Here is a 21,591-nt window from a genome sequence, read left to right as displayed (position 1 = left end):
AAGTCCCCATAATCTATTACAGTCTCAACAATGTCTTAAAGTCCAAAGTTCAAAATCTCTCCCGATATTCATAAAATCTTTTAACTATAATACCCTACGAAATCAAAATAAGATCACACACTTTCAACACATAATGGCAGAGGATATACATTACCACTCAAACAGGGAGAAAATGGAGCATAGTGTGGAAATACTGGATATAAGCAAGACTAAAAACCAGCTGAGCAAACTTCAAACTATATATCTGTCTGATGTCAAAGCAGAACTCTGAAAGACCCCCGAATGGGGATGTCTCTATTCTGGAGAGACCCCCTACCCAAGGATCAGTCGAAACCACTCGTGCGGATGCAAACAGCAAGAGGTTTATTCAGATGCGCAGGTACCTGGGGTGACAAAGTCTTTGGAATGACTCGAGCGCCTCCGGCTGGGGTCGGGGAAATTTTATAGGGGTTGAGAAGCAGAAGCGCGGGCACAGAAGCGAGAAGCATAGTTACAGGGTTCCCATTGGTCAGCCTGAATATGGCCGAGTCCAAGGCTAAGTCAAATTCCCAAATATCAGATATGAACTGACTTGGCTCGGTCTAGGGTTTTTCTCGGTGTTTTCGTTCCTCCTTCAGACAAAATGTCTGACCACAGATATCTTGTTTTGGCTGTCTCTGCATTTATTTTTATTGGCAGCCTCTCATACTGTACTCAGTTGAACCCTGAACGTGTAGTACAAGCCTTGCAAAATGGCGTTACTGGTGCTAAGCTGGGCAGGGGTCCTTCATTCCCCCATTTCTCTTGTAACTTTGAATGGAATCTTTCATTCAGCTGGTTCAGGACCCTGGGACCTCCGGGTCATATTGTCTTAATTGATGATATTGCTGGGTTAGTACCAAAGTCTGTATAACTGATAACCTGTCCTTCACAAACTGGACTAATTTATTAAGAATGCAGGGCCCAAAGAGTAATATAAGTAGGAGGATCATTAAGGGTCCCATGATGGAAGAGACTAGGGTGGTAAACCATGGTGATCGATTAAACCACCCTTCAAACCAGCCTTGTCCTATTTCCAACAACTGTTGTCTCTGTTTAAGTCTCTCCCTGAGTTTGGTCATACTGTCTCGTACCAACCCAGTCTGGTCTGCATAGAAGCAGCATTCTTCTTTTAGGGCTGCACATAGTCCTCCTTCTTTTAGGAACAAAATATCTAATCCTCTTCTGTTTTGTAAGACTACCTCGGAGAGTGAGGTTAAAGATTTCTCAAGAGTACTGATTGATTCTTCTAATACCTGAAGATCTGTATTTATAGCTTGTTGCAACTGCCTAAATTGGGAGGTCTCTGCTAGGGCAGCCACTCCTGTCCCTATTCCTGCCGCCATACCTCCTACAGTAAGTCCACCAAGCAGTAAAGCTAATGTCAAAGATACAGGTTCTCTGCGAAACCGAGTTATTTCCCCAATTTTCTCAAAATGGCTATAGATGTATTCTGGTTCATGGTATATTATCTTGGGCCATAGTTCTATGAGCACGCAATAGTCAGAGCTGACATTAAGAACTGAGGTTGACACGCACGGTGTCAATCCCTTGCTGCAAGCCCAGCAAGTCCCATTGGGGGCTTCCAGATAATGGGACCCTGGCCAAACTTCTTGAGTTAGGTTACATAGTACCTGATGAGATGGGGGGACCTTACCTATGCAAAGTCCCCTTCCTGATACCTCAGATAATGTTAGTTTATGCTCTGAAAGGGCTGTACAACTGGTTGGGGCAGAAGTGTGATTGGAAAAATTCCGCGAAACAGCAATGACTTCATAGTACGGGGGCTTCGAAACCAGACATAGCCAACATTCCTGCGTCCGGGTGGGATCAGAGTAGTTTAAGGTTAAGAAGGCTCCCTCGACTAACTTCAGGAGTCGATCCCCTGTCCCGGGTTGCTGGAGGGCCATTGTGATGCTCGGGGTTTTGGGACCAGATCTGGGGGGTGAGCTGGTGGTTTTATGCGAAGGTGATGCCGTAACCAATGGTATAGGTTGAGGTTTGGGGGGTGGGTTGGACTTAGAGGGGGACTGCTGGTCTCCCAAGATAGTATTGGGGCCGATGGATTGTGATGGGGAAGCACTCATAATTTGTCGGGAAATTGAAAACAAGGTGATGGGGTCATATCCAGTACGGTAGAGGCGTAGCCCCCAATACTTAGGTCCATCCCATGCTGCTTTCTTTCCCTGTTCAGTAAATTGTAAGATCAAGGGGTTGCATCTGCCCCCTGGGGTAGAGCCCTGAACGTTGGTGGTGCCCAGGGAATCATAACATGGACCACAGGCTTTACCCCCGCATATCCATGGTCCTCTCCCGGTATACCCAGAAATTGTTCCTCGTTTAAGGGTAATTAAGTCCCAGGAGGAGCTAGGCTTCCAATAAGCTTCTCCCGTGGTCTCACATCCCCATTGAGCACAGTACCCCTCTCCGGGACCCCCACATCCGCGGGTCCCGCCTTGACCAGGGCAAACATAAATGTCTTTAGTCCGGGTCCCATGTCTTCCTCCTGGATGGTGGCATCCGTAACCGGAGAATGGTTCTTGGTCAGAAGGATCCCAAGATGATCTTTAGCGGGTTTTGAGTGCGCTGGATCTTCCATCCTTTCTTCTCGCTGTCCGTCTGTTGTTCTGGGTTGGCTGCTTTCACGTGTGAAGTGTGGATCCAGGCAGCAATCCCGTCCACCTTCAGTGCCGTTGGGGTAGTCAGAAGAACAGTGTACGGACCTTTCCAGCGTGGTTCCAGGTTCTTAGTTTGATGTCTGCGGACCCAAACAGTGTCCCCGATCTGATACTGGTGAGGCACCACCGGCTGGTTAAGGTTATCCTGGTATGCCGCTGCCAGAGGCTTCCGGATCTCCTGTTGCACCAGCTGTAGGGCCTGCAAATGAGCTTGTAAGGAAGGGGAGTTAGCATAGTCTGTAATGTTCGTATCAAAAAAATGTATGGCTGGGGGTGGTGTCCCATATAATATCTCAAAAGGGGTAAGGCCATGTGGTCCAGGAGTATTCCTGGCCCGATATAGGGCCAGAGGCAGGAGCAACACCCAATCCTTTGAGCCAGTTGCAAGCGTTAATTTAGATAAAGTCTCCTTAATAGTTCTGTTCATACGTTCTACCTGTCCTGAACTTTGGGGTCTATATGCACAGTGCAGTTTCCAATCAATCCCCAACAGTTTGGCCACCAACTGACTTACCTGGGAGACGAAGGCCGGCCCATTATCAGAACCCAATACCTTTGGCATTCCGTATCGGGGAAAAATTTCTTCTAGTAGCTTCTTGGCAACCATCTTGGCAGTCTCATGTCTGGTGGGGTAGGCCTCTACCCATCCTGAAAAGGTGTCTATAAACACCAGTATATACCTATATCCATATAGACCAGGTTTTACTTCAGTAAAGTCTATTTCCCAATGGACACCTGGTCGATGTCCTTGGAGACGCACCCTTTGAAGAGCCTTTGAGTGGCCTGCATTAATTTGAGCACAGGCCCTGCAGTTATCTGTTGCTCGTTGGAGTGCCCCATCTCTGTTCAGTAGGTATTGTCCAGTTTTCATTCTGTCTAAAAGAATCTTCATTTTCTTTATACTCAAGTGGGTCAATTTATGTAAATAGTCTATGAGTTCATGAGTTATTTTTATGAGCACGGCTATTTTTCCTTTGTAAACCCATTGTCTGCTTGTAGGGTTATATTCCGCCCCTAATTTTTGAAGTAAATTTATATCCTCTTTATCATAGGTCCAATCTGCAGTGGATTGGACGGGTTCAGATACTATGGGGAGTATCTGTGGTCCCAAAGCAGCCTCTCGGGCCGCTTTATCCGCCTGCTGATTTCCTCTGGCCTCAGCGCGATCTCCTTTTTGGTGGCCAGGACAATACATAATACTCAGTCTTTTGGGGAGGAATAAGGCCTTTAATAGAGCAAGGATTTCTGCTCTGTTTTTGATTTCCTTTCCTTCTGAGGTTAGGAGCCCTCGCCTCCGATAAATCTCTCCATGTATATGTGCAGTGGCAAATGCATACCGACTGTCAGTATAAACATTTAGTTTCTTACCTTTTGCCAGCTTGAGAGCCTGGGTCAGAGCAATAAGTTCAGCTCGCTGAGCCGAGGTGCCACTGGGTAATGCACTGGCCCAGATTACCTGAGTTTCCGTGGTAACCGCGGCTCCTGCCTTGCGCTCACCATTCAGTAGGTAACTGCTTCCATCAGTGTACCAGGTGTGGTCTGCATCTGGAAGGGGCTGATCAGTCAAGTCTTCTTGAGTTCCATGCATTTCCGCAAGGATCTGAAGGCAGTCGTGCTGATCGGGCCCCTCTGGTAGAGGTAGCAGGGTAGCCGGATTGAGGGCAACCACGGGTCCGAATTGGACTCGGTCCGCGTCCAACAGCAAGGATTGGTAGTGCGTCATACGGGCATTGGAAAGCCATCTGTCAGGAGGCTGTCTGACCAGCGCCTCAACAGCATGAGGCGCCAGGATAGTCAGAGGCTGTCCCAAAGTCAGCTTGCCAGCGTCCTTTATGAGAACGGCTATAGCTGCCACCATTCTCAAACAAGGGGGCCAACCTGAAGCCACTGGGTCCAATTTCTTGGACAAGTAGGCAACAGGACGCTTCCATGGCCCAAGTCTCTGGGTCAAGACCCCTTTGGCATAGCCTCGTTTTTCATCAATGTACAGTTCGAATGGCTTCGTGATGTCAGGCAGGCTTAGAGCCGGAGAGGATAAAAGGGCTCGTTTAATATTCTCAAAAGCCTGTTGCTGTTCATCTGTCCATATGAAGGGGACCCCCTGTTTGGTGAGGGGGTATAGAGGGGCCGCCATTTCCGCGAAACCTGGTATCCATAAGCGGCAGAACCCAGCAGTCCCCAGAAATTCCCGCAGCACCTTGCCACCGTCTCATACATGGTATACAGTGCTGGATTTGAAGGACGCCTTCTTCTGTCTCAGATTGAACCCTAAGAGCCAACCCCTTTTTGCTTTTGAATGGAAAGACCCTGAACTGGGAATTTCAGGCCAACTAACTTGGACCAGACTCCCACAGGGCTTCAAGAATAGTCCCACCCTCTTTGATGAGGCCTTACATCGAGACCTCGCGGGTTTCAGAGTTCAACACCCATCGCTCATCTTGCTCCAGTACGTGGATGACCTTCTACTGGCAGCCTCCACAGAACATGACTGCCGGCAAGGTCCGGGGCCCTATTACAGACTCTGGGACTGCTGGGCTATCGAGCATCTGCCAAAAAGGCCCAGATATGCCAGACTGAAGTGACTTATTTGGGATATAAACTAGAGGGGGGGCAGCGCTGGCTTACCGCTGCACGCAAAAAGACTATGGCTAATATACCCCCATCCTGAAGCCATCGCCAGCTGCGGGAATTTCTGGGGACATCAGAGCACTGAACTGAGCTCCCAAAGTTCAGTCGAAGAGTGAGAGGAATGAGAATATGAGCAGAGTTCAAGACCATGATGGGTTCACCCACTGAAAGAGTTCACCTGAGCTAATGGGAGCTCACCAACACCAGCTGGACTGAGAAGGAACAAGCATAGGACCAAACTAGTCAACTGTGGTTGACAGTTGAATTGCTGGGCAGACTGAGGGGTCACGGGCAGTCGCATCAGGATTTATCCCTACTGCATGTACTGGCTGTTCGGGATCTTATTCTCTTTGGATATATATACCTTGCTCAACCTAGATATATTAGGAAGGGACTTGGACCTTCCACAAAGCAATGTGCCTTACCTTCTCTGAGGATTTCATGTGTGAATGAAGGTAGGGTGGGAGAGTGTATAGAGGGAATGGGAGAAGGGGAGGGAGTGGGAACATGGATTGGTATTTTTTAAAAATCTAATAAATTAAAAATAAAAACAATACCTTGGTCCTTGGTACCAACTTCTGTTTTAAGTATAGCTTCTGTTGCTGGGAAGAAACACCATGAACAAGGCACCTCTTTTTTTTTTTTTTTTTTTTTTTTTTTTGATTTTCGAGACAGGTTTCTCCATAGTTTTTTGGTTCCAGTCCTGGAACTAGCTCTTGTAGACCAGGCTGGCCTCGAACTCACAGAGATCTGCCTGCCTCTGCCTCCCGAGTGCTGGGATTAAAGGCATGCGCCACCACCGCCCGGCAGCAAGGCACCTCTTATAAAGGAAAACATTTAATGGATTGGTTTGGTTTACAGTCAAAGGTCTAGTTCCTTTTTGTCATGGACAGAAATGGTGGAATGAAGGAAGACATAGTGCTGAAGAGAAAGCTAAGAGTGGAGAAGGAACTATATCTTGATCCAAAGGCAACAGGAAGTGCACTGAGTATCACACTGAATAAACTTGAGCATAGGGGACCTCAAAGCCCACTGCCACAATGACACACTCCCTCCAACAAGGCCACACCTCCTAATAGTGCCACTCCCTATAAGCTTATGGGAGCAATTATTTTCAAACTGTGACAATATAATATTATATATATATATATTCCTACCCAATAGAATCTTTTGGATGTAATTCTACAATTGAAAATTCCTCTCCCGAGATATGTTTAGATTTGTACCAGGTTGACAAAAATTAACCATCATATTCATATTTTATTAATAATTTCATATTGATCACTTGTTAAAATAATATTTTATATACATAGGATTAAGTTAAGTGAACCTGGCGTACAATGGCCCAATCAAAATGGAACAAAATTATTCTAGATATTATTTTGCAAAAGAATTACACTAGGTAAATTTATGTCTATGCAGTTCATCATTTGAGCAATGATTTCCAAAGCAATTGCCTTGCCTCTTGGATATATTGTTAAGGCTTTTTGCCATTTTTTCCTCTCAATTCAACATAATTGCCCATTTGAGAGAATATAAGGATTGATCAGTTATATTGGACCAATGAAGAGACTAAAAGATGGAGATTCATTATAGACAATAAAAGGCATTGAGCAAAATATTGGGCAGGACAATTGGGCAACAATGTTGTGCCATCTAGATTGCTAATTTGAATGCCTTCACTTAACACTTGACTTTTTCCATACATGTATCATTTTTATAAAGACTCATATGAAATATACGAGCTCAAATATTGAGGGTGAAAACACCCTGAGAAAACTGACTACCAGTTTTAAATTTCTTTATTCATGCTTCCAAAATGAAGAAGGCAAAAAGCTTAACCGATTTTGGAAGTTCAAAAGAAGCAGCTGTACCTGGAAACTCCAGCGGTTGGTCTTTTCTTAGCATATCAGAAAACTAAATGAGGACATTTCAAAATAGTCATGCAGGTAAAGCACATTGCCATGATTTATGTAAGGTCCTGAGTGCTGCTGTTATGTCATAATTAAATAAGTACTTGTAAGAAAATGGTTTGTGAAGGTTATGTAGAAATTTGCAAAGCATTTAAAGAAAAAGTTATATAAATACATGAATATGTTGATTGGTAATGTGATCTCAGTATATCCATTTAAGTATTATTCCCCCCAAAATAAAATGAGCAATCTCTGATTTTAGTCTAAATGGTGCAACTTTTTTCTATGGTTGACCCTGATAATTATCTCTTCTTATATTTTCATAATTGATTTCTTTCTTAACAGCTTCTGCTCTACCTCACTTATAAGTAGAAAATTAAACTTTAAAATAGTTTAGAAACAATTTCTTCAGATTAGCAGAGATGACCCTGCCTATACCTCTGATGTCCTGACTTCTCTGAATTTGCAGTTATTACATACTTACCACAATTTCTCTTCTCTAGACATCAATGGAAAGTTACAGAGATTTGCAAAGCAAAAACTTTGGAAATTTGTATTCTGTCTTTCTTCAAATTGAAACCAAAGATATTCAAGATGAGATTTGGATTCCACTTTCCTGAACTAACCACTGTTGAGGAAAGTCATAAACCTTCTTAATCTATGGAAGAACATATCTCATTGAGTCTTATAATAACCCCATGCTTCCTTATACCTTGGGCATCTAAGCCCTAGGGATGTGGATATATTTCCTTCCCTTTCTTCTGTGGTAAGTAAATTCTGTTTTGTATCACCAGAGAATCCTACAGGAAAAGAAGTTAGGATACTGAACTTATTACAGTGTCAAAGCCCTTAGCTTATGTACCCTGAAACTTTGATATGCATTGCAAAGATGAAGAGAAAGGGGGACTTACTAGCACTCTTCCAGCAAGAATTGCACTTCTCTTTATCTGAAAAAAAAGAAGAGTTAGTTGCCAGATGAATGACTCCTACCTCATCACAAATGGCACCCAACCATTTCTACATCAGAGTCACAAAGATATGCAACTTGTCTGTTTTCCCTTCCCAACCCTCCACATGACGCTTCTCCATCCCCAAATCTGTCCACTATGCTCTGAGTCCTGTTTGTCAGGAATACCCAGTGACTCTTCCTACCGGGAAAGCTCACGCAGCCCTTTAAGAATTTATTGTGTTTTCACTAGTTTGTTCCTATTTGTTTTTACACCTATCACTCTTCTCTCAGGAATTGTGTATTGCAGGCATAGTGTTCTCACTCTGCTTCCCCTCCTAAGTCTTACTTCTCGTAAATTTATTTCACTTACTATTAAATACTCTTAATTTTTGTAACTGCTCACATTATCCATATTACACATGTGAAGGTGCATGTGAATAAACAAATATTTATTCATACTTTCTGTGTGTTTGAAGAAAGGATCACATATTAATACAAAATCTAATGGGTAAAGTTTGGTGAGGATTAGATACAGAGTTTGTTTGAAAATATCTACTAATAAGTTTTTTCAAACTGCAGAAGCAAAAGTTCTCACAGTTCACAGACCGTTATAATGACCTGATGAAAACTGTCATGAGTAGGACTGAAAGATGAAGAATTAAGACACCTTGCCCTCACAACAGCATTTCCGCAGAAATTCTACAAAACATGAGTCATCTGAATCTTATGAATTAGCGTTATTATACTCTCCAAGACACTGTGTGCTTTTTATAAAAGAGTCCTTATCTTTCAAAGTGAAGATAATTATGAAAAACAGGAGAGGCCTGAAGAATACAGAAAAGATTTCACAAATGATGAATTTAGTTAAAAGATTTATAAAATTTCCAAACACTTTCTTAAACACTTTTCTTAAGAGTAAAATCCCTTTTGCCAAGTGAAGATTTCTAATGACTGAAAGGAAATCCAACCTGATAAAATACTATGTCTTCTCTTTTCTTTTGTATCTCGATAGAAATCCCATGCATTACTCTACAGCAAAATATAATAGAACTGTGACCTCAACACATGCTCTATTAGTTTTGTGATAACTGTATGCACTTCTATTTATATTTCAAAAAATTATTTTCTGTGCAATACATCAACATAATAGTTCCTTAACTATTACAATTACAGTAATTAAGGTATAAATTTATAATATTTAAAGATAAAATGTAGAGTCACTTGACACAGAATTTTAAATAAGCTTTAGTTCTGAGTTCCTGATATAATACAATTTTCATTTTACAATTAATGAGTTGTGTTGTACGGCACAGTCAAGAAACCCTCAGTGCCTGCGTTTCCAATGTTCTCATGTATCTCGCTATGTTGGAATATTATGGGTACTTTCTCTTGTTATGTTATTATGAGCATAACTTCCTGGAGAAACAGGCCTACTGGGCCACATACTGCTCAAGTGCATGTGTGTTTCAGGGGAGACCACTGCCACTGCTGTTCAGATGCATTCACAAATGATTAATTCTGACGAACCAATTGGTCCATAGATAGCAAAAGCATAGAAGAAGTGACACAACATGATTTGCTATGTCACTGACCCATGTTTTCTAAAGTACCATCCCTTGAAAACGAGATTCAGAAGATCTTAGTCAATCTTGGGCCTACTTCCTCTGTGCCTCTTTGGATTGTCCAAGTTTGCATTCTGTAGAGAAAGGGGCATCACAGTACATCCTTCAAGGATATTATCTATCTCTAAATACTAAAAGATACAAACAGACCAGAGAATATTGTTCACTTCATGAGAAATACAATAAAAATTCAAACCATACTTTTGATATTACAATATCATACTTATCCCAGATGAGAAATATATTATAATTGCTAGTTTTCTTTTAATCTAATTAAAATTCACTGCTAATTAGACAGTTTGAGAAGAATTACAGGTAGATGAGGTTGAAACATTCAAGTGGCCCTGGTGTTCTGAACTCTGAATAAAATATAAAAATGATATATTCTCTTGTTAACATAATTAAAGGGAAGAAACTGTCTTAGAGCTTTAATTTCTGGGAAGAGACACCATGACCAAAGCAACTCTTATAAAGGAAAATACTTAATTGAAAGTAGCTCATGTACAGTTTCAGAGATTTACTTCATTATCATCATGGTGGGGAGCATAGCATTATGCAGACAGATGTGCTGGAGCTCAGAGTCCTACATCTTGCTGGAAACAGGAAGTCAATTGAAGTACTGAGTGGTATTCTGAGCATAGGAAACCTCAAAGCCTGCCCTCACAGTGACACACTTACTCCAACAATGCTGTACCCACTCCAACAAAGTCACACCTAATAGTGCCACTCCCTATTAGCTAATGGATGCTAACTAAAAACTGCGACAGAAATGAAAAGTCATTAAATGGAAGAAACAAATTAAATAAATCATCAACCAGATGTGTGTGATAGATTATAGTATTATTTTCAATGCTATTGACACAATCTAAGTATCAAATAAGTACTCTTATACAAAAGAAAATCAAGTTGTACTTATAAAGATAAGTAAAACATTTTTGTACCTCAGTGTCAAGAGAGAACAAAAGTAGGGTATTCATTATAATTTTTAATAAATTTACAATATCCTTAAGTGTGTGAGTTTATGAAGTAAAATCTGTGGAAATATAGAATTTTGATGAAACAATTATAAACTTCTGGTAAAGCATTTTTTGTAATACATCAAATGTACTTAAGAATGCAATATTATAGTGGGGTTCAGTAATCATCCTGGGAATATTATTTTTCTCAAGAGAATACATAATCACTCTTAATGTTCTCAGATTATTAGAATACAGATGTTATTTAAATTATTTATTTGTTAATAAAATATCAAAAATGTAGTACAAAGCATATAGACAGAAAAAAATAAAAGACTATTTTGAGGATGAATGGTTGGAATCCAGTATAGAATTAAAAACGCTAATGAGGTTATAGACAGAATTAATAATTTTCATTCTTAACAAAATAACTCACATGTGTCATCTGAACATGACCAGAGAAAGAGGAAGAAGAAGAAGAAGAAGAAGAAGAAGAAGAAGAAGAAGAAGAAGAAGAAGAAGAAGAAGAAGAAGAAGAGGAGGAGGAGGAGGAGGAGGAGGAGGAGGAGGAGGAGGAGGAGGAGGAGGAGGAGGAGGAGGAGGAAGAAGAAGAAGAAGAAGAAGAAGAAGAAGAAGAAGAAGAAGAAGAAGAAGAAGAAGAAGAAGAAGAAGAAGAGCGCCATTCATTGGGTATGCAGATACCCTTCAACTCTAGTTACTGATAAAATATTAAGACTTGAAACTTTATAGCATTTGTTGCAAAAGTTTAAACAGAATGTAAATTAATTTGCCTCTTTTTATCATGCTGCACTAACACTTTAAAAGCAATAGAATATCCATTTTATACTATCTTCAGACGTCATTTATTTTCATTTTGAAACTTTTAGTTATATAACCACAGAACTAAGTCATAGTCAGTGTCTGCAGCTCTCCATTTTCTACACTCTATTAGGGAAAATTTGTCATAGCTGGGGACATCCCCGTGGACTCCCGAGAACACTTCCAGAGCCAAGCCTCTTGCCAACCCCAAAACGGCTCCCTCAATTAAGATATCTCCTTCCCTGCTCCCATATCAGTTCTTCCTCCATCTCAACCATCCCACTCCCCCAAGCTCTCCCTATCCCTTCCCTTTTCCCCTCTCTCTCCCCCCTCTCCCCTTCCCTCACCTCCCCTCACCCCCATGCTCCCAACTTTTGCCTGGCAATCTTGTCTGCTTCCAATTTCCAGGAGGATCTATATATGTTTTTCTTTCGGTTCACCTTATTACTTAACTTCTCTACGATCACGAACTATTGGCTCAATGATCTTTGTTTATGGCTAGAATCCACTAATGAGTGAGTACATACCATATTCACACTTTTGGGTCTGGGTTATCTTACTCAGGATATTGTTTTCTACTTCCATCCATTTGCATGCAAAATTTTCAAGATGTCATTGTTTTTTACCGCTGAGTAGTTCTCTAATGTGTAGATGTGCCACACTTTCTTTATCCATTCTTCCATTGAGGGGCATCTAGGTTGTTTCCAGGTTCTGGCTATTACAAATAATGCTGCTATGAACATAGTTGAACAAATGCTTTTGTAGTATGATTGGGCATCTCTTGGGTATATTCCCAAGAGTGATATTGTTGGATCCTGAAGTCAGTTGACTCCCGATTTTCTGGGCAGTGGAGGAGAGGGTGCCTGAACTGGCCTTGTCCTCTAGTCAGACTATCTTGAATATCAGCATGGATCCTTTGTCTGGTGACGAATGGAGACAGAGACAGATACCCATATAGGAGCACTGTGCTGAGCTTCCAAGGTCCAGTTGAAGAGCAGAAGGAGGGAGAAGATGAAAAAGGAAGTCAGGACCACAAGGGGTTGGTCCACCCACAGGTGCCTGAGCTAATGGGAGATCACAAACTCCAGCTGGACTGGGAGTGAACAAGCATGGGATCAAATCGGACCCTCTGAATGTGGATGACAATTGGAGCAGGCTGAGGGGCCAATTATAATGGCACTGGGATTTGTCTCTACTGCATGTACTAGCTTTTTGGGATCCTATTCTATTTATTTTTTTTTTTATTAATTAATTAATTTAATTATTAAAGATTTCTGCCTCTTCCCCGCCACCACCTCCCATTCCCTCCCCCTCCCCCAATCAAGTCTTCCTTCCTCCTCAGCCCAAAGAGTAAGCAGGTTTCTCTGCCCTGTGGGAGGTCCAAGGACCACCCACCTCCATCCAGGTCTATTAAGGTGAGCATCCAAACTACCTGGGCTCCCACAAAGCCATTACATGCAATAGGATCAAGAACCCATTGCCATTGTTCTTCAGTTCTCAGTAGTCCTCATTGTCCATTATGTTCAGCAAGACCGGTTTTGTCCCATGCTTTTTCAGTCCCCGGCCAGCTGGCCTTGGTGAGTTCTCGATAGATCATCCCCATTGTCTCAGTGTGTGGGTGCACCCCTCGCCGTCCTGAGTTCCTTGCTCGTGCTCACTCTCCTTCTGCTCCTCCTTTGGATCGTGAGACTTCAGTCCAATGCTCCAATGTTGGTCTCTGTCTCTGTCTTCTTTCATCGCCTGATGAAGGTTAATATTCAGGGGGATGCTTCTATACCTACCTAAGCCTGGATGTAGGGGGGAGGGACTTGAACTTCCCACAGGGCAGGATACCTTGTCCTCTCTTAGGACTGGAGGAGGGATAAGGCGGGTGTGTGAGGGAGCAGGAGAGAAGTGAGAGGAGGGGATGAAATGGACATGTTGATTGGTACTATTTATAAAGTAATAACAAAAAAGAAAATTTGTCAGAGAGAGAGGTGAGGGGAGGGAAGGCAGCAAAGGGAAAGAGAGGACAGAGGATCTACAAGGAAGAGAGGAGAAAAATCCTAGCACAGGAAACAATAAATGATGCTCACTTTTCTTTTGAAAACTGCGTGTAATCCTGTAAACAGAAGACTGTGGAGCAATCCAAGAACTCAAATTGTGTTTTTGCTTCTTTTAAAGTTAGTTTATACTTTCAAGCAATCAGAAACATGTTTTAGAACCAGAAAACAAGATCAACTTGACTTCAACAGCATGTCTGCATTCTAGTTCCCAGTAAGAGGGAAACAAGGATGTTGGAATAAGCAATTTATCTCTAAGAAAGAGCTGCAAGAATATTACCCACATTTCATTTTCTTTCATAGTGATTAAAATGTTATCTACTCACGACTCACCCAGCAGGAAGAAAGTTGGGAAGCACCTCACTGAAATGTTCTTGGAATAGCTAAACCATGAAATTTATTCTTATAATTTATTACATAACAAAATTAGATGATGATATGTTCATTTTTAAAAATATTTTATCATCAGTTCTAATTTAATTCTTTACTTTTGAAAGTTAAAAAAAGACCCTGTCTAATACTTTGTTCATATTTTACATTCAAATCTAAAGAGGCACATTCTATTTTCTTAACTATTAACATTAAGATACAAAATTAATGAGGAAAATGTTTTAATATCATTGTTAACATGTTTTGCTTATTAAGCTAAACTATAATCACATACCTGGCTATACAATGTAGTAGAGTTTTGTAGAGAGTAACTGTAATTAGTTGTTTGTTATATCAGACTCCTTCAAAAAGAAAAAGCACCTGCAAACTTTTAAGAGAAGTCAGTTAAAGTCAGCATCTAATTGACAATTTAAAAAAGAAATAGAATCCTAGAGGATCCTTTCACAGGATTGCCTAGCAACATCTCAAAGATACCACTTGGGTGTCCTGAATAATTTCCCAAGCCTGTGGTTTAATGACAGAGTATCTGGCAGCCTACTTTAATAAGGGAACAGAGGTGGTGATGGTGCAGCAGAGCACATTACAACTATGAGAAGTGCTCTTCCAAAAAAAGACAGTCTTCCATAGTTGATAAGTAAAAACTTTAGGTTTGACCTCAAAAGTTAAGAAGATAGTCCTGTTTTTCTTTCAACTGTGGAAAAACATTTCAGTCATGACATAAGCCAAGGTCTCCTCTTCTATCTGGGTAAGATATGCATATCAGGAAAAGAAGTCATGAGTAAGAAAGAGTTGTCCAAATCATTTCATATGGTTAGCTATAAGGATTTATAACTTTAGACTCTCTTAAAGAAATGTACTGATCATTTCAATCTTGGTTATATTTTTATGCCGAGTGTTTAGGATCAGATCGGTATCCAAAATTAGTTTTCACTTTTATATTGTCAAGACCAACTGAAGATCTAATCCTCAAGGGTCATTTGGGCTTCTGAAGAACCACAGAATACTATAGCCTTTTTTTCTACCAGTTTTCCATCTGTATGAGGATAAGTTGAGGCCTTGGCTGAGCTGAGTGTGGTTTCTCCTGGAAGCACTCAGGGAATCTCACCTGTGTATACCTCCTCTTTGCAGACTGGATGGTGTTTATAATTGAATGGGGTCGTCACAGCCTCCCTGAACAAAAGAGCCAATGCCTTTCCAGAGTTACATAATGTACCTGGAGATGACATACCGTGCCCTGGGACCCCCTGAGGCCATCTCCGGTGGGGAGCATTCTCTCTTTAAGTCATCTGACTACATTAAGACATCCTCTAAGTATAGCCAATAACACTCAGAAGTTTATGTACACCCAACATGTTATTTAAACTACTATATAATATTTCAACAACAACATATATCTAAGTAAACTTTGATTAGACATACATTTTGGCCAGACTTGTAACTATGGATATTTGACTTTAGAAACATTAATAACATATACATCATCAAGTCTTATCCTTTAAAAAGCAACTTACTCAGACCTTCATATCCTGCATAGGTTTTCTAGTTCATTTTTCCATTCTGGAACTATTCATCATCTTAATCTTTGTACATAAATCCTTCTTTACTAAAATAATTCCCATCTTAAATTATTACAACATTATTTTTAATTTTTTAGTGTCATGAGATATAATTGCATTAACAAATGAATCTACTCCTATTGTGAGAGTTTTGTCCCTGGAAGAAAGGGAGAATAGGCAATGTCTATCCCTTAATCATAAGGTCCCAAATCCTAAACAAAGTTCAGTTTAATCAAGTTCAACCTAGAGAACCAGTGAGTTCATTGGGCTTACATACAGAAAATAATAAGGGTCCACAGAAGAAGCCATACTGAGAATCTTTACTCAGTGTTTATGAGTGCTTTTTGATAACTTACAGAGATAAATTTCCCCTTATTTAGCACTCTTTAAAATTTAATGTAAAATTGTTTGGGTGTACTGGTCATCTCCTCTTTTGTGAAGACGTATTAAAAGCTAACACTTCCACTGTGACATTTTAGGCCACCAGAGCTGAGAGGATAAGGATGTGGTTTTTTTAACTAAGAAGGAAAAACAGAAGGCCTGTATTCCTAGAGACAGATACTAGTTTGGAAATGTTTTTTCTTCTTTTACAAGACCTGGTTAAAGTAAAATCCCATTTATTCATTCATTTGTTTTTAAAGTAGCATTAGTGGTTAAAAAATGTTCAAAATTATGTAGAAGTTGCATATAAAATACATTCAACAACACAAATGTAAGTTATTTTTATCTGAAGGAAGGGCAAGTGTCCAATAGAAAAAAATGCATCCTGGGGTGAGAACAATCATATCTTAAAGCTAGCTTTTACATTCAAGCAATCAGAAACATGCTGTAGAAGCAAAACTGAGCTAAGAATCAAAGACATGACAACTGGATTAAAATTTCATGATTATGTATACCTTGTTTTTAAAAGTAGATTTAAAATTTTAAAGCCCATGTTAGTTAGCCCAAAGAAAAATTCAGACCATGAGCCATCTCTATTCATTTACTTATATGGTCACATTGGCTAAATAGATTTTTGTCTTTCATCATTATTTTAATTTCTTTTAAATTTTGGTTTTATTATGACCAAAATGAACTTGGACTAAGTTAAAAACTTTAGTTTACTTGAGCACTTGATTATGAGTCAATTTCTTACTAAGTATATAATGCAAAGAAGAAACCAAAACAAAAAACGTAGTCATGTGTAATGAGACTGCCCATAAATGCATAATCATTCATAAAAGATATTTTAATAAACCAAGATTTTGCATGCTATTGTTTATTGGGATTGCGTCTTTGATAATCTGCAATGTTGAAACAACATAGAGATCTGTAGTCAGCACATTGTTAGATCAGACAGCAAATAAAAGCAGATATATTGAGAAGGAAAAGAACACTTTATCTCAGAGAAAAATGGGCCTGAAGATACCAGGCAGAAATAGCAGCCGTTAAGAAAGACCCAGAAGAGCCTTATGGAGTGGCTCCTCACTGGGAGCAGCATGACTACCTTGGCACTCTGTCCTTTGAGTCTCTGTTGGCAACTGTGAATCTCAAAGTGTTAGCACACCTTTTTTAGTATGTTACTGTCAGAGACACATAAATGGGAAATAGGTCATGTCCTCCTTAGAAGCCAGTAACTGTATCATGTAAAAACTGTAAAAATTAAACACACACACAAACAAATTAGAAAATGAGCAACTGGAGGTAATATATTCCTGGAATTGGGGACACCTGTTGCAGCTCTCTGGCTCCCCATTTCCTGGCTCTTTCTGGTTCTCATGAGGACAGACTGTCAGAAAAGAGCCCTGCCCATACATTGGTGAAATCTGAGATCTCCTCTTCTGCACACTTTCGTCTTGTCTAAAATCCTCCAGGCTCAAAATTCCCACAACCTTGCAGAAATTCAGAGGACCCTCGGGGAACTAGGATCTCCGTATTTTAACCTAGGCTCTTGGTGTGTGGATGTTAGATGAGCTTGTATGGTAAATGGAAAAAGGCTTCTGCTTTGGAGGTTGTTAAGTATCTGTATCGACCCATAGATAGACAGACAGAGAGATGATAGGTTGAAGCAGATGAAAAATGGGACCAAAACTGAATTTGTTGGGCACACCAATAAAGCTGCACGACAAGGCTTGCACCAGTTAAGTAGACAAAGACGACAAAACCCCAGAGATTCCAGGTCAGGACTGGAGGCTGGCTTTTAAGTTCCTAGTAAGCCTAGAGAGTGAGCAGCCATGCCCTTGATAGAATGGGATGGGTCTCAAAAAAAAAAGAAAGAAAGAAAAAGAAAAAAGAAAAGAAAGGAAGGAAGGAAGGAAGGAAGGAAGGAAGGAAGGAAGGAAGGAAGGAAGGAAGGAAGGAAGGAACCGGGTAAGGGGAGAGAGAAAATGTAGGCCAAAGCTCGGGAGATTGGGACACGGTGTCTTAAATCCCATCCTGTTAGGAGTCACAAAATGTTAAATCAGGACTTACCGCGGTGACAAAAGAGGAACCCAACTTCTACAGAAATATACTGTCCCTTAAACAGAGCAGTGGAATCAGCAATCTTTCCACGGAATGAACACTTTGTGTCCATGTGCAGGGGGTTCTGTAGAGCAGAACTCCTGGAGTGAAAGATTCCATATGCAGATCTGTTCCCTTGCACTCTCAAAGCTGAAGCTACCCATGGACGTTGGTGTGTTAACCTTATCAAGAGCTTCTTGAATCCTACTTGCCTGCAGATGCCATCAGCATGCCAACGTTTCTCATTCCACCTGGGACTTTCAGGTCTTTAAGCCTTCAGCGAGGCTTACAGAATAAGAATATTAATAGCACAGAAAGAGAAATCAGACAGGATTGGGGGTGTGTGTAATTCATGTTCTTCCACTGCTGGTCATTAGAGTATTTTTTTTTTTCCTTCTGCAGCTTTCTCCTACACATCTTGTGATACAGCCATGTTTTTATATCTTGCTAAATAGAAGCAATCAATTCATACAATTGCTCTTGATAACTCCTCTTTATTCCTCAAGTACCTTTCTGGAATTTGTGAGAATAGATTAGTCTCACTATTAAGTTTGTGTTTTGTATTCTTTAGGCGAAAATTCCCTTGAATTAGTTTCCAGTCTAATGGCTCAGTCTTGGTTTTTATTTAACAAATATCTGAAGACGTTTTATAAATGTTTACAAAGAATTTGGTGCATGCCAAGTTTTATAAGTTTTTGACTTGTTTGTTTTTAAATTCTTACAGCAAAATAAAAGATACTATCATCTTTGTTTTTAAAGATAAAGAATCTTAGAAAGGATAAACAGTTTAACTGAGGGAACTAAGCAAACTTTTGGATTTGTAACACCCTGGAAAAACCCCATAGGCTGCTCCCATATTGCAGCATTTCATCATTAGTAGTTCTCTGTCTGTTAATAAACCATCCTGCCTCCATCTTAATCTTGAAATTTATCTTATAGTAAAGATCAACTAGATTCATTCCTGTTTATGATTAAATCTCTACTTCTTAAGGGTTAGTCTATGCCCCACCTGAAACCTTAAATACAGAAGACTCTGTACTGCCTATTCCAAGAAACAGCAGCTGTTCCTTTGTTTCAAAGGTCATTATGGTCACCTATTGATTGTTATGACCATCTTGTTATGACCACTTTGCAATAGTTTTAGGTTGTTATGAAAAACTTTTATGCTTTGTTCTGCTTCTGTAACTCTACCTATTTTCTTACTATACCCCCATTTGAAAATCCCCTATTTATGAACTATAAAAATCTCCAAGGCCACGTTCTCAAGGCAAAAAAGATTGTCCATAGGGACAAACCCTTGTTAGGATAAGTTATTTAATTTTAATCTGACATGTTAATTAGGAGAGCCAAAAAGGAGTTTTGATGGTTGGACTTTAATACTTTGATAGTTGGACCTTGATAGTCAATCTCAGGAGTAGGAAGGGATCAAATAAGGGAAAAGACCTAGATGGCTAGCTTTAGAAATATAATCTAATGATTTTTAGCAAGGCAGAGGGTAGGAGAGAGAAGGGGCAATGCCTACCAGAGCCTTGTTGCAGTAAGTTAGTGTTCTTTCATCACCAATATTCAATGTTGATTTTTGAGCCCCACCTTTAAGGAAAGACAACCTATGTATATGAATTTAAAACACGCTTTAGTTAATTGCTTACTTTAATTAATTATATTTGAGTCAGTGGGCTTTCTCCTTGTATCTGTGGAATTAGCACTACCATTACTTAAATTTGTGAAGAAAGAATGCAAGAAGAAAAGTAAGTCAGTACAACTTTAACACTACATGGTTCCTGATAAGAAATATAAGCAAGTTTGCTACTAGGTGAAAACAGAATCTGGAGAATATCCTTGCATATGTTGTGTTGAGACTCACAAAAGTTCATATGATGGTGAACACACTAATAACAAAGGAGACTGCTTAAAACGTTTAAAGGATCATTTATGTCACCTTGAAGATGGGGCTTTATTCACTACAAACAGAAATCACAATGTCTGTAATAATAAGATAAAATTGGATTTTAAAATATCCAAGATTCTCTCCACTGGAAAGCAGTCAGGCAGATGCTATGAAAACTTGCCAAATAAAAAGAGTCCAGAATATGGAATCACTCTTTTAAGAAATTGGCAGGAGAACCAGTCAATTCAATATTCAATGAGCAAAGAAATTTTGCCTTTCTGATGTAGTCAAGTCATCTGACATTCAAACAATCTTGTACAACACAAACACAGATAGAGGCAAAATTAGGTTTGAGACAGCAAACTTACTACTGAAAGATGCTAGCTACTATAACATAAGAAGGGCTTCAGTGCCCAGGATCCAAGACTTCAGGAGTTGTCGAGAGTATCATATTTGCAAAGGAGCTAAGTTCTAGGTATGTCTTCAGCCATGGCAGAAAGTTACATCGTCAAGGAGAATGACTAAGGCCAAAGTCCAGCTGCTAGAATAAAGGTTCTGACCATCAGGGTACAATTGACAGCAAGATCCACAGCATAAGCCTGAAGCAATGTCCTCCGCGGTGGAATGTGCCTTGTTCTGAACAGCTGGACGACTTGGGGCTGAGAGCATTCTTTGACTAAGGTAGGGGCTAGCTAAGCTGACTTTTCTGGAGGTCAAAATGACATGGTAAAGCAAACCGGGAATTTTCTATGAAATAGGACCTCCAGTTCTGTCATCACCAGACTCCACTGATTTACAGAATACTTGTCAGTCACTGGTAAATTCCCTTCCCTGTCTTTCTCATGTAAGTCATTTAATTACAAAGTTTTTAATTTTTTTAAGATTATGTGTGTGCTTTTGTGTGCATACATGCACTAATGTGCAGAAGTTGGAGGCATTGGATCCCCTGAAGGTGAGGCTAGATGCTGTGTCAAGCCTCCAGGAGTGATAGGAACAGAACCCAGAACTTTTGAGAGAACTGAACACACTTGACTGCTAAGTCATCTCTCTAGCCCCTAAAGAATTATCTCCAATCTCACTATCCTAAGAATCAAAGAGAAACACACAGAGGCTTTGTTTTGTTTTTCTATAGAACATTGATAAGCAGGTTTCTGGGCTAATAAAATTCAGTCCCACTGGTAGGGGTTTTGTGTGCACGCACTGGATACAGTTGTAGAAGATGCTACAGCAGCTTATCAAGGAGCTCAGAGTCTATTGTGTATCAAGAGACAGAGACTCATATCCAAATAACTACAATACAAATGTGTACTGACAAAGACTGAAAAAAAACTATAAACATCTCTGTGAGAACAAAAAGGGAAAAGTATTCGATTAATTGAGATTGGGGATATTATGAAGGAAAGCTTTTTGAAGGATGTGAAATTTGAGTTATGCCTTGGAGGAGAGTTACAGCAAGAAGCCAGGGAAAGAAAATAAAAGAAGAGTGTGTGGGGGGAGATATTTTTGGCAGAGGAAGGGAAGAAATCTAAAACCTAAAATTGCATGTTTTATTCAAGGATTGGAAATAGCAGCCTATATGGAGAGACTTAAGGGGCAGAGAGAAGAAGAGAACTGTGGGAGGTCATAGATTTTATTATTGGAGACATTGAAT

General features: G+C 40.1%; 1 protein-coding gene across 1 annotated transcript; it reads right to left on the bottom strand.

Annotated features, from left to right (window-relative positions):
* Positions 1–818: 818 nt before the first annotated feature.
* Positions 819–2,515, bottom strand: LOC130866782 (MLV-related proviral Env polyprotein-like). Its single transcript, XM_057758350.1, has 3 exons — positions 2,420–2,515; positions 1,341–2,204; positions 819–1,274 (listed from the first exon to the last, which is right to left on the bottom strand). The coding sequence occupies exons 1-3, from the start codon at positions 2,513–2,515 to the stop codon at positions 819–821; spliced, it is 1,416 nt and encodes a 471-aa protein (XP_057614333.1).
* Positions 2,516–21,591: the final 19,076 nt, after the last annotated feature.

This window comes from Chionomys nivalis, chromosome 26 (assembly GCF_950005125.1).
Source record: "Chionomys nivalis chromosome 26, mChiNiv1.1, whole genome shotgun sequence".
Taxonomy (NCBI): Eukaryota; Metazoa; Chordata; class Mammalia; order Rodentia; family Cricetidae; genus Chionomys; species Chionomys nivalis.
The sequence above is the reverse complement of the archived record's forward strand: the minus strand, read 5'-3'. Positions and strand labels throughout refer to the sequence as shown.

What these genes read in the sequence shown, in the direction of transcription:
- LOC130866782 (XM_057758350.1), bottom strand. Translation starts at nt 2,515, where the DNA reads ATGGGACCCGGACTAAAGACATTTATGTTTGCCCTGGTCAAGGCGGGA. An exon ending in GTACTGTGCTCAATGGGGAT is followed by an intron (nt 2,205 to 2,419) that starts GTGAGACCACGG and finishes TTTACTGAACAG; the next exon opens with GGAAAGAAAGCAGCATGGGA. An exon ending in CGGCAGGAATAGGGACAGGA is followed by an intron (nt 1,275 to 1,340) that starts GTGGCTGCCCTA and finishes ACAGATCTTCAG; the next exon opens with GTATTAGAAGAATCAATCAG.